General features: G+C 44.6%; 1 protein-coding gene across 2 annotated transcripts in view; it reads right to left on the reverse strand.

Moving 5' to 3' along the window:
• Positions 1 to 3,780: 3,780 nt before the first annotated feature.
• MYOF (myoferlin) overlaps positions 3,781 to 17,608 on the reverse strand; it is a 152,592-nt gene continuing 138,764 nt past the window's right edge. For both annotated transcript variants that reach the window (XM_021699796.1, XM_021699795.1), the window contains 8 exons: positions 15,976 to 16,064; positions 15,790 to 15,885; positions 12,237 to 12,378; positions 9,667 to 9,766; positions 8,353 to 8,543; positions 6,395 to 6,504; positions 5,866 to 6,013; positions 3,781 to 4,325 (listed from right to left, as the gene is read on the reverse strand). In XM_021699796.1, coding sequence (XP_021555471.1) covers positions 4,287 to 4,325; positions 5,866 to 6,013; positions 6,395 to 6,504; positions 8,353 to 8,543; positions 9,667 to 9,766; positions 12,237 to 12,378; positions 15,790 to 15,885; positions 15,976 to 16,064 — 915 coding nt within the window. In that variant the 3' untranslated portion in view covers positions 3,781 to 4,286. The remainder of the gene's footprint in view (positions 4,326 to 5,865; positions 6,014 to 6,394; positions 6,505 to 8,352; positions 8,544 to 9,666; positions 9,767 to 12,236; positions 12,379 to 15,789; positions 15,886 to 15,975; positions 16,065 to 17,608) is intronic.

Raw genomic sequence — 17,608 nt, forward strand, 5'->3', positions numbered from 1 at the left:
TGGGGTGCAGGTGCCCCTTCAGATCACTACATTTGTATCCTTGGGGTAAATACCCAGTAATGCAATTGCTAGGTTGTAGGGTAGCTCTATTTTTAACTTTTTGAGGAATCTCCATACTGTTTTCCAGAGTGACTGCACCAGCTTGCATTCCCACCAACAGTGTAGGAGGGTTCCCCTTTCTCTGTATCCTCGCCAACATCTGTCATTTCCTGACTTGTTAATTTTAGCCATTCTGACTGGTGTGAGGTGGTATCTCATTGAGGTTTTGATTTGGATTTCCCTGATGCCGAGTGCACATCTCTCATTTTAAATCAATAGCTAGAAATGATTAAGCATAGTGCGGAAGACACGTCAAAAGCTGAAAGAGGCCGAAGGCTAGGCCTCTTGAGCCAGTTAGCCCCGTTGTAAATGCAAAGGAAAAGTTCTTGAAGGAAATTCAAAGTGCTACTCCAGTGAACACATGATAAAGAAAGCAGAACAGCCTCATTGCTGATACGGAGAAAGTTCTAGGGGTCTAGATAGAAGCTCCAACCAGCCACAACATTTCCTTAAGCTAAAGCCTGATCTGGAGCAAGGCCCTAACTTTCTTTAATTCTGTGAAGGCTGGGAGAGGTGAGGAAGCTGCAGAGTTTGAAGCTAGCAGAAGTTGGGTCGTGAGGTTCAAGGAAAGAAGCCATCTCCATAACGTAACAGTGAAGCAGCAAGTGTTGATGTAGAAGCTGCAGCAAGTTATCCAGAAGATCTTGCTAAGATAATGAAGGTGGCCGCACTCAACAACAGATTTTTCCATGTAGAGAAAACAGTCATATCAGAAGAAGATGCCATCTAGGACTTTCATAGCTAGAGTCGAGTCAATGCCTGGCTCCAAAGCTTCCAGGGACAAGCTGACTCTCTTGTTAGGGGCTAATGCAGCTGGTGACTTAAAGTTGAAGCCAATGCCCATTTATTCTACCCAAAATCCTAGAGCTCTTAAGAATTAGGCTAAGTCTGTACTCACCAAGCCCGCAGTATCTCTGAGGTATGCCTGTATTCCTCAAGGGAGGCACTGTGGGAGCATGTATTGGTGGGGTTCCCTGGAAGGAAGGCTAATATTCAACCTGCACGCACTGGTGTGGCAGTTCTAGGTTTATAATAGCCATTCTCCCCTGTGATGGGGTAAAGCCTCTATTCTGATTGGCTGGTGTCAGGGCCGTACTGATAGTTAAATATTCAAAATAACAGCCTTGCCTGGAGCAATGTTTTTTTGTGGAGCCTATTTTTTTTTCCTCCAAGATAATCTAGTTTTAAGTGAAATTGTCTCCCTTACATCATTAAAATGTCCCCTAAATTAGCTGAAAGCGGTCAACCTTCCGTTAATTATAAGCAAGATGATGTGATGTTCCAAGAAAGTAGCGGTTTGGGTGTAGGTCCAGTGTGACTCAGGTTAGGAGTCTCGCTCGTCCACAGCTGAGCACCATGGTGACACCTGTCAACCCCCAACAGGGAGGGCCCAGGGGTCCCCAGCCTGCAGCAGTCTGAAAGCACTGGAAGAATGGTGGCCCTGCCACCACTGTACATATCGGCTTTGACACTGCGCCTGACACGGTGGTAACGGACCTGTTTTCTTCCTCCTGACTTCGAGACCCCCCCCCGCCCTTCTTCTTTCTCGGTCTTGAGCAGGTGGAAGGCAGTCTTCCAGCTGTTTTTCTCCTATTTAGTGAGTCTTGGAAGGAAACGAGTCTGCTTTTATCTGCTTTTGGAACTAGAACATCAGATGTACAGGTCTGATGTAATACTGGAAGCTTCCATGTGTTGAGTACTGGCCAGGCCTCAGATATTGTAAAGGTGCTTTCCATACATGATTCCATTCAGCCCTCACCTTAATCCAGTGAGGGAGGCATTATCGTTCCCAGGATGCAGATGAGTCTGAGGCATGACCAGGGGTACAAATCCACGCCTGCTGCTCTGGAGCAGCCTGGGGTGATCCCACAGGTGTTAACTCTGTCCTAAAGGAGCTTACAGTCAGTTGCGAAAACAAGCCACACCCATTATCACTACAAGGTGAAACAAAGTATAGCAATATTTCTCCAACTGGATCTCTTAGTTTTATTGTTATGAACCTCCAATGTTGATTTACTTTTATAAATTATTTCAATATGCACAAATACAAATCTTGCATAAGTTCCTTACACTGCTAGTATTTTGGTGCATTTCTTTATAGACACCCATGTATTTTGGGGCTAATTTTATATAGATTTGTATATGATTTTTTGGGATTGTGTCTCATATTAGCATTTTCTGATGTCAGTAACAAAATGTTAAATTGATATATTTTCATCCTTTGCACCAATATAGGGATTTTGCCATATATTCAACCATTCCCCTCTACTTGGGCATTTAAGCTGTTTCTGATTTGTACCATTATGAAGCACACTGTCATGTACATTTTTGTACATGCACCTTGGGCTGCCTTTCTGATCATTTCCTTGGAGTTAATACTCAGGAGTGAAATTACTGGGTCAAAGGGCACAAACATTTGTTAGGGCTCTTAATGTATCTCTCTAGGAAGGTTGTATTAGTATGTTTGCATCTGATATTGAAGGATCACTTTGGTGCCTAAGAGGTGTCAGGAGAAAGTGGCATCTGAACCAGAACTTCAAGGGTGGGCAGAGCTGTTACCAGTGCAGGTGGGTGGAGGCATTTCGGGTGGGTGATAACATGCCCAGACTCAGGGAGGAGAGTACAAGGTGCCTGGGGAAATGGCGAGCATTCTGATTTACTGAGTGCTGTGGCTCTCCACCATTTTATGTATTGAGCACACTTAGAATGTTAAAATTCGGGGGGGAGAACATAAAATGTTCAAAATAGGCAACAACTCAGCAATAATGCCAAGACAGTCACCATTGTGGTATAATGTTATCTCTATGTCCAAAAGCATCACCATTATGGTACCATTTCTTGCTCCCCCTGGTTCTGTGTTGGGAATAGAACTGTTTGTTGATCTCACCATGGTCTCATGTAGTATCAGGACGATGTTCTAGAAGGCACGCTGTTTGGTGTTGGCCTGGAGCCATACTGGTTGCTACTATCATTCCCTACTTGACCATCAGCCCCATGCCCCTCATGACAGTCTTCCCACTGGTGGAATAGTGTGGTGGTCAAGAGAAGTTAAGAAGGAAGAACCCAGACTGCCTGGGTTCAAATTCCAGCTCTACCATTTATTGGTTGTGTGGCCTTTTGCAAGTTACTTCACCTTTGTGCCTCCATTTCTTCAACTGTAAAATGGGGTTGATGTTACCTACCTTTCTTTTTTTTTTTTTTTAAGATTTTATTTATTTATTTGAGAGAGAGAGAATGAGAGAGAGCACATGAGAGAGGGGAGGGTCAGAGGGAGAAGCAGACTCCCCGCCAAGCAGGGAGCCCGATGCGGGACTCGATCCAGGGACTCCAGGATCATGACCTGAGCCGAAGGCAGTCGCTCAACCAACTGAGCCACCCAGGCGCCCGTTACCTACCTTTCTTTATAGGATTATCTTGAGGATTAAATGAGTTAATACACATAAAGCATTTGAAACAATGCTGTACAAAGAATAAGTACTTTTAATAAGCATTAGCTCTTATTATTTATTATATTAGCCTCAGTTTGGCCCACTGGCTAAGATTTGGCAGCACACGTATGAAAGGTTTATGGCTGAGTGGTATGCTGTGCCATTCCATCCACGGAGACCCAGAGGACTACGAACTGCCTCCTTCCCAGCTCAGCGCACAGCTACAATGAACAGCTATGTGTCAAAGGTGAAATGTTTTTATTTGGGTTCATCACAGAGATTGAATAGAGTCTTATGACACTCGTCCGTATAAAATACCGTAAAAGTGGTTGCAGGCATAAATAAGAATGACTCTCACTATTCTATTTTATAATGCACAGTCCTTTTTGATTACAAATAAGTATATGAAGTTAAGATGCAGAAATAGTCTAGTTTGATTTCAGCAATTTCTAAAAATTGAATTATAAAATTAAAGACTCATAAAAAAGATGCTTTTTAAATGGAACCAGCCACCTTGAAAAATGTCCCGAGAAACATGGTTAAAACTTAATACTTCAAAAGATAACAAAATAAAAATGTTGCTTGTTGGCCTGACTTTTCAGGACCTAGACCTCTGGGAGCTCCGGGCCTCGGTGAAGTAACCTAACAAGCCGCTCGGATCAGTGTCAGATGCAAACAAAATCACTCTTGATTTCGGTCTATAAACGGAGACAGGATTCCCTCATTGCCGGATGACTTGAAAAGAAGCTTTTGCTTCCACTATGCATTTGGCCTCACAATCTTCATTGACAAGTAATTCTAAAAAGAAAACAGAATGTTAAAAAAAAAAAAAATAAGTTAGGGTTTCTCAGCCTTGGCACTACTGCCATTTAGAACCACGTGATTCTCTGTCATCGGGGACTGGCCCATGCCCTGCGGTGTGTGCAGCCTTCCTGGCCTCTACCTGCCCCGTGTCCGCGGCAACCCCAAGGGGTGCCAACCATCCTACCGAGAGCAAAACTGCCATCAGTTGAGAACCACTGGTTTAAATCAATAGAATCTAAGTCAGTAAGAAGAAATTACTGGTTTTTTTTTTAAAGATTTTATTTATTTATTTGACAGAGACAGCGAGAGCAGGAACACAAGCAGGGGGAGTGGGAGAGGGAGAAGCAGGCTTCCCGCTGAGCAGGGAGCCTGATGTGGGACTCGATCCCAGGACCCTGGGATCATGACCTGAGCCGAAGGCAGCCGCTTAACGACTGAGCCACCCAGGCGCCCGAAATTACTGTTTTTTAAATGGTCAAAACAGATCGGACTACTGGCAAGTAGAAACCAGTGTACGTGTGCATTAACAAACGAAGTATGACACTAGGGACAAATAGAGACCTTACATCTCTGCTGTTGTGGTTGTGACTATGTTACCCTCCACAAAAACATCTGTATTATTTCCAGTACGAGTCGAAGGAAGAGACTTTAAATGCCTGGACTGTCCCTTCTCCACTTGGCAAAATGGGCTTTACCTCCTTGGTGAAACCATCCTCAGCCATAGGATCCTATGCTCATCTGTTCCTATCTCTATAAAAGCTTGTCTTTCATAATAATTTACTTATTCATATGTCTGCTTGTCCCCAGGCCATGAACTGTTCGTGGGTAAGGAATCAAGCCTTGGTCATCTCAACATCCTGATTCCTAGCCCGTAGTAGACGCTCAATAAATCCCTCGAATGAAAGAATGAAGGTACGACTTCTGGGCACACAGGCAAACCTCCCATCTAGACTCCCATTTATGACTAAGGTGATTGAGGAAAATTTAAGGGAGAGGTTATGTGATGCAGGCCTTAAAGAACAAGTAAAGTTTTGATAGACACAACATGGGCAAGGGAACAGCATTGGCAAAGGCTTCCTGGCAGGTAAGGGCAATACCTGTGGGGGAGCTGTGGGCACTAGCTAGTTTGGGTGAAGTTCAGGGTTAATGTGGACCTATACTGAGCCCAGATTTGGGGATCTGTGGATGCGAGGAGAAGGAGTTAGCTTGCAGGATGGTTTGGGACAAGAAAGTGTGAAGGTAGGAAGATCAGTCAGATATGCTGGCTATTATCCTGACCCACATTGCTAAAGGTCTGAGGGGTTTCTCCTAGAATTCCTGAAACCAAAATTTTTTTCAAACCAGGAAGTTCTGCCTGTAATTTGTGACACCCTAAGAATGTCCTTTTCATCACAACACACAATCACTTTAAATTTCCCACAGGCTGAAGGGTTGCAACACCACAACTGCTAAGTAGGTCAAGGCAAGAACCAACTTGGGTGACTGACCATAAATCACACACAAAAGGCCAAGACACGAGGCCAAGGACTCCTACCGGTAAGGAGTACAGGAGCACGGCCACGAAGAGCAGCAGAATCAGCAGCAATAGCAGGCCGATGATGACCCACTTAAATCGGCGCCACACGATGAACTTCATGGTCTTACACGGGTTGGTGAACCAGAGGAAGGAGGTTTCTGGTCGGCTGCAAAAATTGCAAAGAAATGGTTTTACCTACCCAACTCGGGTAGGACAGATACTTTACCTCAGAACCTAACACAGTTTAAAGAACAGTAAATAACATTGATAAAGTCAAGAAAAGATATTATTCCCCTTAGTTGGCTGAGAAAGAGTCTTTAACATTTTATGGCCCCCTAAGATACTGAGGACACTCTGGACTTTGGTTTTGTGGGAAAGGAGAAAGGTTAAAATGAAGCTGGATCACCAAGCTCTCCATCCCCCACCCCTATTAAGTGCAAAAGTAAGACAACACTGAATCCATTCCACTAAGCATATTGGAAGGGGGGCTTTCAGACTGCAGGTGTTTGGGGATCAGACATCGTGGAGAACAAAAAGGGCCTCTCACTTCGGTGGGTCCAGCTTGGGGTTCATGTTGGGTTCATCTCGTCCCTTCCCGGCTGGCCTCTCGTCCGCCTCGTGCTCATTGAGGATTTCCAATGTCATCTCCACTTTCCCCTTCAGTAAAGCAGAACAGGTTAAACACATGACATCACGTTTCACAAATATTTTCATTTCAACCCAAGGAGTATTCCCTGAGCAATGATTTTTATTCTTGTAAAACAATCCTTAGATTGCCTTAAATTTTCCTCAAGAGATTTCATCGCATTTCCTCTTCCATGTGTTTCTGAACCGACCCATTGTGGGAAACTGAGAGGACAAATAGCTTTCCCTCTCCCTGCTCCCTGCTTTTCATTCTCTGTGCCCCATCCTCTAACTTTCTCATATCCATCTCCTTGCCTTCTCACACACTGTCCTTTGTAACTTTATTTGGACCAGATTAACCTAAATACTGTTAATAACAATATGGAACACTTACTGAGCATTAACTGTGGGCTCCAAGGGAGCCTCCATGCTTCCTGCTTAACCATGCTCGCCCCACTGTACAGAGCAGGGAGGGCACTCCATGGGTACTCAGTGTACACTAGCTGAATATACGAATGAACGAACAAATGAATGCTACGTCTGTGTTCATACAGGTTCCTAAGTGATGCCCTGGACACCATTTAAGGCTTCTACGTGGATAACCCCGTGTGATGCTCACAGCAACCCTATAAAGCAGGTACTGTGATGACCCTCATGTGCACTTGAGGATGCTGAGGCCAAAAGAGGTCTAGAAAGTTGCCCACTTTTATGGCCAGGCTTGTCACGGGCTTTCTAGGACCCCGGAATGTCCGCTAGGTCACCAACAGTCTGAGGACCGCAACCCTGACAACCGGCTCCACGGTGGAGCCGGCTGACTCCTGTACGGACGAGTCAGACAAAATGAGGGTCTGACTATGGCAAGTCGCTGCATCTCTCCCAGTCTATTTTGGGGGTTGTTTTTTATTTTACCTAGTTCAGTAGTAGTATTTTTTAAATAAAATTTTAAAAAGTTTTAACTGAAGCATAGTTAACATATAATGTTATATCCCAGCCTGTTTCCTGAATCTACAAAATGGAGATAATGTCTACTCTCTGGAATTGTCAGTAGAACTAAGTGAGATTATCTGTAAACTACTCTTTAGTGGTAGACAACAGATACGTGGTTTCCTGGGCCAGGAGTGGAGGGAACAGTAGATTGCACGGGGCACAAGGAAACTTCTGGAGCAATGCGAATGTTCTGGATCTTGATTCTGGTGGTGGTCTCAGGAGTGTCTCTATCAGTCAAAACTCATGCAATTGTGCACTATAAATAGGTGCAGTTTATTTTATGTAAATTATACCTCAAAATTGTTTTAAAAAACGTGAGGCACTTAGCATGTTGCCTATCTCCTAATCAATGATCTAGGATGTTGGCTGTTCTTAATAGCAATACTACATGATGAATGAGGTGGTCTTCTGTGACATGCATGGCAACCTGGACTTCTGCTTCTCTGTCACAGTCTACCTGGGAGTTCTCCAGACTTGCTTATAAGTTTCGGCCTTTGTGTCCAGTGGCTGGCAGGGCTCCCTGCTTCCTCCACCGTTTTAAATTTATTTTTTTTAAACAGAAAGAGTTTGAATTTGAAGTTCCTTTTTCTGTACTGAATTGTACTGAAAGCTCAGAATAACTTAGCCCTCCCGGTGAAGGAGGGTCCTCAGGAAATAGTGTAGCCACCCAGGGCCCTAGCTTCTCTACCATTCCAATCCCTCCACCTTCCACACAACCCCGAACATATGCTCACGGCATCTGCCACCTTCTCTTGTGATCCCAGTGCAAACCATTCCTGTAACTTAAGGTCTCACCAGTTTAACACTTCCTTATCTTATCTGGCATCAACTGAGAGAGGGCAGAGCCTAAATGACAAAAGGAATGAATGACCCCGAACTGGGAAATAGTCATACAGCCATCACACGGGAGCCATCTTTATCTGCATAGCACGGCCACCAGCCTTTCATGGACTTCTGCTCAAACAATGAGGCAGTTTTTGCTTTAAGGGGGTTCATGGCTTTGAGGTCTGGAATCATGTCCAAACTGCATTTCTCTGATGATTTTGCTGGAATGATGGTGCGATGCAAGTCAAGTTCCAGGAAACCTAGCCAAGGAAACAATTAGACCCAAATAAGCTTCAATGGATCAGCCGTTGTTCACAAGTGGACAGAATGTTCTTGTCAGAGGAGAGGCAGACAGCGATTTTGAACAGGTGATGGGTAAGTTAGAGAAAGGGATCCTGGTAGACATTTAAAATTCCTTCCAGATAGGATGGAAAGTGGTAGAAGAAATGTCTGTCCACTGCTCTGCATCCACAGAGGGTGACACGGTTTATTTCTCAAAGATACAAACATAAACAGAGCTCTTCTACAAGCTCAAAAGAACTAAACATCTATAGACTAGATGTCCACTAAACGCAGATTTGGAATGTGCTCATAGTGGTCTCAAGCTACCCTGAACAGAGGCACTGTGAGCGCGCAGGCTATAGGTGCTTGTTTAGGAGTCGTATCTTGCTGAAAGGTGAACATTGAAGCTTTTTACCTTCAACTTAGGAGGGGGTTGGTAAATTGATGAGGGGGTTTGGGGAAGAGCCAAAGAACCCCAGGGAAGGCAAAGGTCTGCATATAAAGAGTGGGAAGGAAAACAGAGCAGCCCAGTGAGGCAGACCCAGGGCCTGGGAGAGGGGAATTCAGAAGAGTATTATGTTATTGTGGTGGTGATGGGGCATGTGTACCAAGAAAGGGAAGGGCCCAAGGTGGGGGCTGTTTAACAAGTGCCTTTAACCACAGAGGAGGATGGACCCGGGGAAAGAACAAGGGCTGGTGACATTAAGGGATTGAGAGCAGCTCAGAGGAGGAGGGAGCCAATTCCAATGTGCTGAGGAGGCAAAGTGGGTAGTCTAGATGTGGAGACAGGGCTGAGGCATTCCCTTGTGGAAACAGAGTGTTCATGGCAAGACAGGAGCTGGTGCAAGAGCCTCCTTGGGGGCCCTTGAAGGTGGGTGGGGCCTGCAGAAAAGGGTGATGTTCACTGTGCGAAATTTTCAGAGGGCTTGAGACAGCAAGCAGGTAGGCCACACTGCCCAGAGGACATCCAGGCAATGAGTGTGCCCCAACCCTTAATTATCCACGGTACTGGAGATTTAAATCATTGATTCTGGATTTTAACTGATTTCACTAATTCCAAGTAAAATTTCTTAGAGAAGAGTATCCAAATGTAAGCCCTACCCAAATAGTCATCCAGAGAAAACTTGTCATTATCCCATATCTGAATGATGAGTCTGGGTGGGATCCGAAATTCAGTTTGGTCAATACTCCAGAAATGCTCCTAAAATGACAAGAGAAACAGAAAAACCAAATGACAGGGACTACTGGACTCTGAAACCTTCCCCTCAGGTCCATTGAAACCCCAGCATCAGGGCACGGGGCCTTTGTTCTCCTCGGCAACCCACCTCTACTACCCTCTCCCCCCTTGCCCTCAGTCCTCTACCCCATGGTATGGGAAATCTCAGGGCCACCAGCTAGGTGACAAAAAGGTTGTCCCAGGCAATTCCCAAACAGAAGGTTTCCCGCCTGCCATGTTCCTATCGGTGTGACTCCCTGCTTCCACTCCTGGGGTTTGGGGAGTGATTGTATCTGCCCCCTCCCCCACCCCAGACCACTATGGCCTGCTCAGATTAACCTCCCAAAGCCAGGCTGTTCTAGGCCAGCCCACGCTAACACCTGCTGGGGTGTCACATTTGCTCAGTGACCTTCTACCCCCCAACATGGATGTCTGAGCACACTTTTCTCACATGGGGGTGAGGAGACTGGGGTTCAGCTTTCATGTTTTATCAACGCAGATTTAAAATGTCCTGACATTTTTGGCTTTTAAAAATATTGCTGTGTTTTACATGCTTTGGTCAACCAGATTCCTCATTCTAAAGTTAGGTGGAGGGAGGATTGGGTAAGGGTCCTCCAAGTTCTCACCTCTGGTCTCTGCCTCTGCCCGAACAATATTAGCCAAACATAATAACACCTCCACAGCCTAATTACACCTACATGCCTCGGGCCCCAGCAGAATGGGATTCCCCCAGTGTTTCATGAATTCAAAGGAAGATGGTTGGGTTGTTTCTTGTTTTTCTTTCCCTTTTTCTTTTTCTTGGAGCGGGGAGAGGGAGAGAGAGAATCCTAAGCAGGCTCCATGCCCAGGCAACCAACTTGGGGCTCGATCTCACAACCCTGAGATCATGACCTGAGCCAAAATCAGGAGTCAGACTCTTAGCTGACTGAGCCACCCAGGCACCCCTGTTTCTTGTTTTTCAGATGACATTCCAGAAATGTTGCCCTTTGCAGGGCTCGGGGGCCCTGGCTCTGAGGGGCTAGGAAGCCCATTCTGCTGTTGGCTGGCCTCACTGACTGTCCTGTGTGGGGTCACGTTCCAGGTGGCACGCAGGGCACTGAGAGGTCCAACACTAGATGTGAGTAGGTAGGAAAGGCCTACCTGACTCTAAATCCCTCACCTTCTCCCTGGTCTGCCTCACCATCTGGACGTGTGCTTGGTTTGACATCAGGTTGAGCCTGTGTCTCTAGAAAGTGCCCTTTGAAGGCATTTATCTCACTTGGCACAGAAAATTGCTCCCTACACCAGCAGCACTGAGTAGGGCCAGCAGAGGGTAGGGTCTGGCTAGGTGGGACATGAGGCAGGTGCATTTTGATCAGGTGTGGCGAGAGGAGGTGAACAGGCAGAGCTGGGAAAAGTTTATAGAATGTGGGAGAGCAGGAATGGGACAGGGGATCTATAAAAGACACCTCTCATTATTGCCTGCCCAGATTTCAGGCCCCCTTTTTGGGGAAAAAGCACCAGATTTTCCTTGGGGACTCTTTTCCAGTCCATGCAGGTTGGGAAGAACTGACTCTGTTCCTAACTCCAGAGCTGGGCCAGTCTGAGCACTGCATCCCAGGCCACGTTGGTTGGTTCAGGGATGGGAACGTGACCCCAAACACACAGAGACACCGAGGCCCAATTCCAGAACACTGGTTGGCACCATCTGGGGTTAGTTCTCTTTCTGCTGAGATTGCTGGGAGGCCAGGAGGTGGGCTGGGGCTGTGGGCAGCCATTTTGCCTCACCAGGGAATGAGGTCCATAGGAGAGGACAGAGAGAGGGGTGGAGAAAGTGAGAGCAATTCCTAAAGACAGCAGTTCAACCTGGGATCCAACATTCCTAAGCCAGCCAAACCTGGACTTTTCAGTAATGTGAACTAATAAATCACTTTTTTGATATAAGCCGATTTGAGTTGAGTTCTGTAACTAGAGTCTTACTAATTAAGACCATGAGGGCCTTGAACCTTCATGGAAGTGCTTCTGAAGGGGGTAAAGCAGATGCTAAGGTTTAATAAAGAAGGTAAAAGGGAAATTTCACCTACTTTAATATCTTGCCTCTGTTTGGTTAATGAGTCAAACAGTTCTGCTTATCATGGGAAGAAATCAGTCTCCCTGTGACATAAAAACATACTTGGGTGGTTGCATATGTGAACGCAAGATCCTCAGGTTTACCCTTTACTAAATCCTATACCCTGCTGCCCACATGTTAGGGAAGGACAATTGTGTTTCTGGTCCTTCTGAATTGCACAAAGAGCTGTCTTAGCTTTGTGGCCCTAGGCAAGTATCTGCACCTCTGTGGGTCTCAAGTTCCCCACCTGCACCGAGAGGGAGCCAGACTCATGACCTTGGAGGCTCTGAGCAGCTCCTACATTCCCTCTATCTGGCGAAGCAGACCCAGGACACCCACCTCCCACGGGCATAGATCAGAACTCACTTTTTTAGCAACGATACAGAGTTGTTCAGCTGGGAGGTAGTCAAATGGGAAAACAAATCTCCAGTTAAAATTCCCTTCACCATCCAAGGACCTGTAATGGACATCTGTTTTCTGTTTGTTTTCTTCATTGCCAGGAATCCAGCTGAAAAGCAGAAGCAAACAGACTTTAGCTTCATGTGATTGACAAGTAATCTAGCCGCAAAATTGTGCAGTGATTAGGGTAGTGAAGGGCAGGAGAATTAATGCACTTTTCTTGGGCAGGTTCCAGTTATCTACAGAGCTGGGAGTGATTTATGAAGGGGAGGTGCTCTGTTGCATCCAACACTGGTTGTAGCCAAATAAAATATAATTCCTCTAAAACCAAAGCAGGAAACCCTTTAGACTTCAGTTAGCGGGGATAAGGTGACATTTTCTGGAAAATATCAACAACTTATCTTCTATTTTGGGAACGCTGAAGCTTGCTGGCTATGATGCTAGTCTTCCTAACTATAACTCATCAGTGTCTGTCATCACTGCTGATAGGCTTAATGAATATGAGTTAGTTCAAAATTTTAGCATTTCCTCTTCCATATTTTACTTAAGCAAACAAAACAGGCATGACTCAAGTCATCTTACGGCTTCCTTTTTTTTTATTATTCTTAAATTCACTATGATCACATTAATAAGACTAGCAAGGGAGATGTAAGCTGTTGTTTCCATGTGCATATCAACAAAAATTCATTTCCATAAACAATTTAACATCTTAACTTTTGACATTTGAAAAGTTTTCTGTGGCTTGTGCCTGGCAGGTAGTAGGCCTATTGAAGGAATGAATGAACGTTGGGGGAAGAAGCTGATGTCACATCTGCCTGCTATTGGGAAGGGGCCTGTTTAGGGACTAGGAGAACGCTGGATTTTAGACTGGTAAAGTGGCAGAGGGCATGGTTCTCCACATTGATGGCCCATGAGAATCCCATTGCAATTGACCGTGGAGTTTTAAAAAAAAGACATACCTGGACCCCCCAGATAGGAGGCAGGCCTGGCTATGAACTCACTCTGCCACTTACCATTCTGGGCTTCCTCTCCCATCTGTAAATGAGGTTAACAATATGTGCTCCCTTCCCGTGGTCAACATGAGGACAGCATGGAAGATGGTGACTTAGAAGGACCAGAATGGAAAGGGCGAAATCCTTAACTGTGTTACCGATCATCTGACGTACTCAGCATGCCTTGTTTTATTCTTCCCAACAACTACATAACTAGCTCCATTTTACAGATGAGGAAACTGAGGTCCAGACAGAATAACGTCCCCAAGGTCAAGGTCACACAGCCAGTAACGGACAGAATTAAGTATTAATGAAGAAGTTGGTCTGACTCCAAAGTCCAGTCCTGTTCTTCTGCTTCAAGGGACCATGGAGACTACTAGAAAGTCACATGCTAACGTTAGATCCTATTATTAGTAGTGGTATTGATATCAATCAACTACAATAGTCCTTTTTGCTAGTTAATTAACTGACTAGCTAGATTAGTTGAAAGGTTCATCTTTATTCACTTTTAAGCTTTTAAATTAACTGGCGGAAGAGAGTTCACACTCTTTGGCTAGGACCTTGGTGACTTCACCTCCTGACAAGATCTCCAGAGTGCCATCATCCTCCTTCCTCAGACCACTCACCCCTTGAAGCTCTTCGCTTTTTTTTCTTGAATCTTTTCATATTGAATTCTAAATATGAATCTTTTCACATTTTTATTTTAAAACAAGTTAAACAACGACTCTATGTATTTGTGTACACATATGTGTAACTTTGTATGCATCCGACCTGGGAAGTGCCTTAGCTGTCCCTTATCCTGTGGCAGACAGTAAACACTATGTGTATTAGGGTTAGTAATACCCTAATATCAGCATGCAATGGTGCCAGGCATACTATTTATGCATAATTCATCTTTTCACATATAGTATTTAGATTTTAATTCCAAATAGGACATGGTACTTTAGGTTGTGCTTTTATTCTTTGATTAGAGTTTTCTCTCAGTCCAGTATTCCTTGCGTTTGTTTCTCTGATTTGAAAAAAAAATAATGCTTATGACAGTCAAATAAATTTGCATATATATATAATTAGCTAGGATTAGTTTTCCTTGGGGAATGGTAATAAGATCCTGAAATGGGAAAGAATAATGAAGAACTTGATGAAACATTCCCCGTTTACAGTGAACCCAAATGATAGTAATTATGTCTTCAACAAAGTTTTGATTGAAGGCCCTTGGGATCATAAGGGAAACTTTGTTATCACTTTATGAATATATTAAATTTCAACAAGTCTTGTCTTTTACATATCAAAGAACCAAACTTGGTCTATGTAGTAATCCTACTAGCTAGTTCATTCTCTGTGTTGGCATGACTGGCCACAGGGTGCCCGGATGACACATTATTCTGGGTGTGTCTGTGAGGGTGCTTCTGGATGAGATTAGAACCTGGACTGGTAGAGTCAGTGAAGTAGACTGCCCGCCCCAGTGTGGGTGGGCCTCATCCAATCTGTTGAAGGCCTGAAGAGAACAAAAAGCAGAGGAAGGAGGAGTCAGCCTCCAGTTCACCACCAGCTTTCCTGAGCCTCCAGCTTCCAGATGGCAGAACCACGGGACTTCTCAGCCTCCAGAATCATGTGCGCCAATTCTTTTAACAGACTCCTCTCTCTCCTTCTCCCTCCCCCCACCCCCACCACACACACACTAGTTCTGTCTCTCTGGACAACTCTAATACGCATAGTGTTTACTCTATGCCAGGCACTGTCCTAAATGCTTTGAGTAACTCAATATTCTGAATATCCCAGAGCAGCAGGTACTATCTTTATCTGCATTTTGCAGATGGGAAACCGCGAGCTCACTAATTTGCCCAGCTGGTAGAGAAAATACCAGGATTTCAACCCAGGTAGTTTGGCTCCAGAGTCTGGCACTTTAATCACTATGCCATTCTGTACTCAACCTCTCTCATCGGGATATAACATGAAACTAACACCAGCATGGATTATTTGGAATTGAATGATACAAGTAACAGGATGATTAACGGCTATGACACTTAATATGTTGGATGCAGGCATTCCATAAATGTTGGTGGAATCAAAGATTTTTTTGGAAATATGCTAATGTTTCTTTTCCATGGACATTAGCTGCTGGTAGTAAAATATACAGAAACTGAAATTTAAAAAGCCTTCCTTGTGTTTCTAGGGCTAGTTACTCAAGGTATCAAAAAGGAATAAAATGAACTGCATGACTAAAAAGAAAGAACAAGGCTGCTAATAAACTGAACCCACTTTAAAAGAGAAATGTAGAAATATTTATCGGTGCTAATAGTCATTCGATACCTCTGCTTATAAACAAGATCCACACAGATTTCTCTTCTCTTTCTGTTCTCTCTCCCTGTGTCTCGCTGGAGCTTCCTGAGCGGACTGCACGAATGGAATGAAACAGCTTCCCCTGACCAAGGATTCTAGAGAGGACGCCTTGAATAATGGTAACTCACGAAGGAGAGAGTCCCTTTCATTCCTTGTCTGTCAAAGGCAAATGAGCATGCTAACCTTACCCTTTGACATAGATGTCACTCATTTCCTCTCCTGTGATGCTCTTCTCATCCAAGAGAACGTCCTTGGTATTCCAGATGATCACACGCAGATAGTATCTGAAAGGAGCACATTTTGAAGGTGGGCTTTTTTCTCTGCTCCTGCACCAAGACCCCAGTCCGATATAGTAGAGTCTCAAGACTACTTACTTTTTGGCTTTCCTGGGGGTGATGTTGAAAGGAGGGCCTGGTGGCCCCAAACTCTTAGGGAAAACATCTACCCACATCTGAAGTTTCCCCTAAATCGTTCAAAAATGAAAAAAGAAATTAAGTTGTATTATAAGTGGCAGAGACTAGAACTTTCTTTCATATTTTCTAGGTGAAACTGTTTCTTCAGGCCTGCCCATCTACTAGTCCATATGGAAAGTAAAAAAGTAGAGCAGAGGAGCAAACTGAGATAAATCATCTGTCTTCACTGTCATTTAGGCCACCCACTTCCCACTCTCACCAGGAGTCTCCGATGGCTACATATGCCCACCTTTGTCATAGTCTGAGCGCCCCCTGGCTAATAAAAAGAGGGCTTCCCATCGCTAACCCAACCCCCAACACACACACACACACACACACACACGCTCATGTACCCTCTTACAAATGACTTGAAAGTTGGATCCTTCACTTAGAACTCTATTCATCACATTGCCTACTTGTTCTCAGTCCTGATTTTGTGACACCCAAGGGTTTCTCCACTTACCTCCAGATAAAAAATCAAAATAATGTAAAATGGTATTTAATTTATAAAAGAAAGACTTACAACATGGCACTTTCAAAGGAGAGACCCCAAGCAACAGCAAGAACAGTACTGTTCCCCAAAGTTGAGGACTCCCTGACATCAGCTGGCTGGTGTCCACCACCTGGGAGGAGGCTTGCAGGAAGGGGAAAGGTGAAAGCCCAAAGAACACTTGTGGTGCCACCTTGGGGAGGTCCTGTCAGGTTTCCCACTGCCACAGACCAGGGCCATCTATCTGACTAGAATGTTTTTCCAGACAAGCTAGGAATGCCATTAACAAACCACATCAGCCATATGAACCAACTTAAATTCCCCAAACTATTTTTGGATGTTTTTTAGACTATACCTTCAGACTGGTCTTTAAGAAGGTTACCAAGGAAACTAGATTGGCTTCTTATGCACGGTGATCAAAATGAGTTAACTGGAACTCTTGAAAAGGGATAAGTTTTCCTCTGGTCCTGACTCTCCTCTAACTAATCTCTAGGGCTCAAGGTAATGTATCAAGCATGATGCAGAACATGAGGCATCTGGGTGTCTCCTAAGACCCAGCCACAGTCTGTCCAGTCCAGTAGGTAGAAGTGATGGGGGGGGGGGGGCACATGGAGCGGAGGTGTGGATTTGTAGAAATCTTCCTCACTTTGTAATTTCTTGAGACTTTATTCAATTGAGGGGTGGGAAGGGAGAGAGGAGAAGGAAAGAGGAGGGCTCTTTGCGGGGAAGGAATAAATAAGAAAAGGACAAAATGAAAACGTGGAACAGAATAAAAGCAAGAAATGAGTGACAAAATAAACTAGGAAGCCCAGGCTACTTGTGGCCACTTTTTAGAGATAAGCTTGTCCACTGCTGTGTGGTCATTGTCAACAATATTTGCATCCATTAGATTACTATTTCTTTAAGTGTGATTTCCTAGCCACCTCCATTAGAACCCCTCCAGGTACTTGTTAAAACTCAGATTCCGCCTCCCTACCCCCATCTCAGACCTACTGAATCTGAATTTCTGCAGGCATGGCCCAGGAGTCTTCCTTGTAACAAGCTTCCACGTGGATTATTCTGTCA

Source organism: Neomonachus schauinslandi, chromosome 6 (assembly GCF_002201575.2).
Source record: "Neomonachus schauinslandi chromosome 6, ASM220157v2, whole genome shotgun sequence".
Taxonomy (NCBI): domain Eukaryota; kingdom Metazoa; phylum Chordata; class Mammalia; order Carnivora; family Phocidae; genus Neomonachus; species Neomonachus schauinslandi.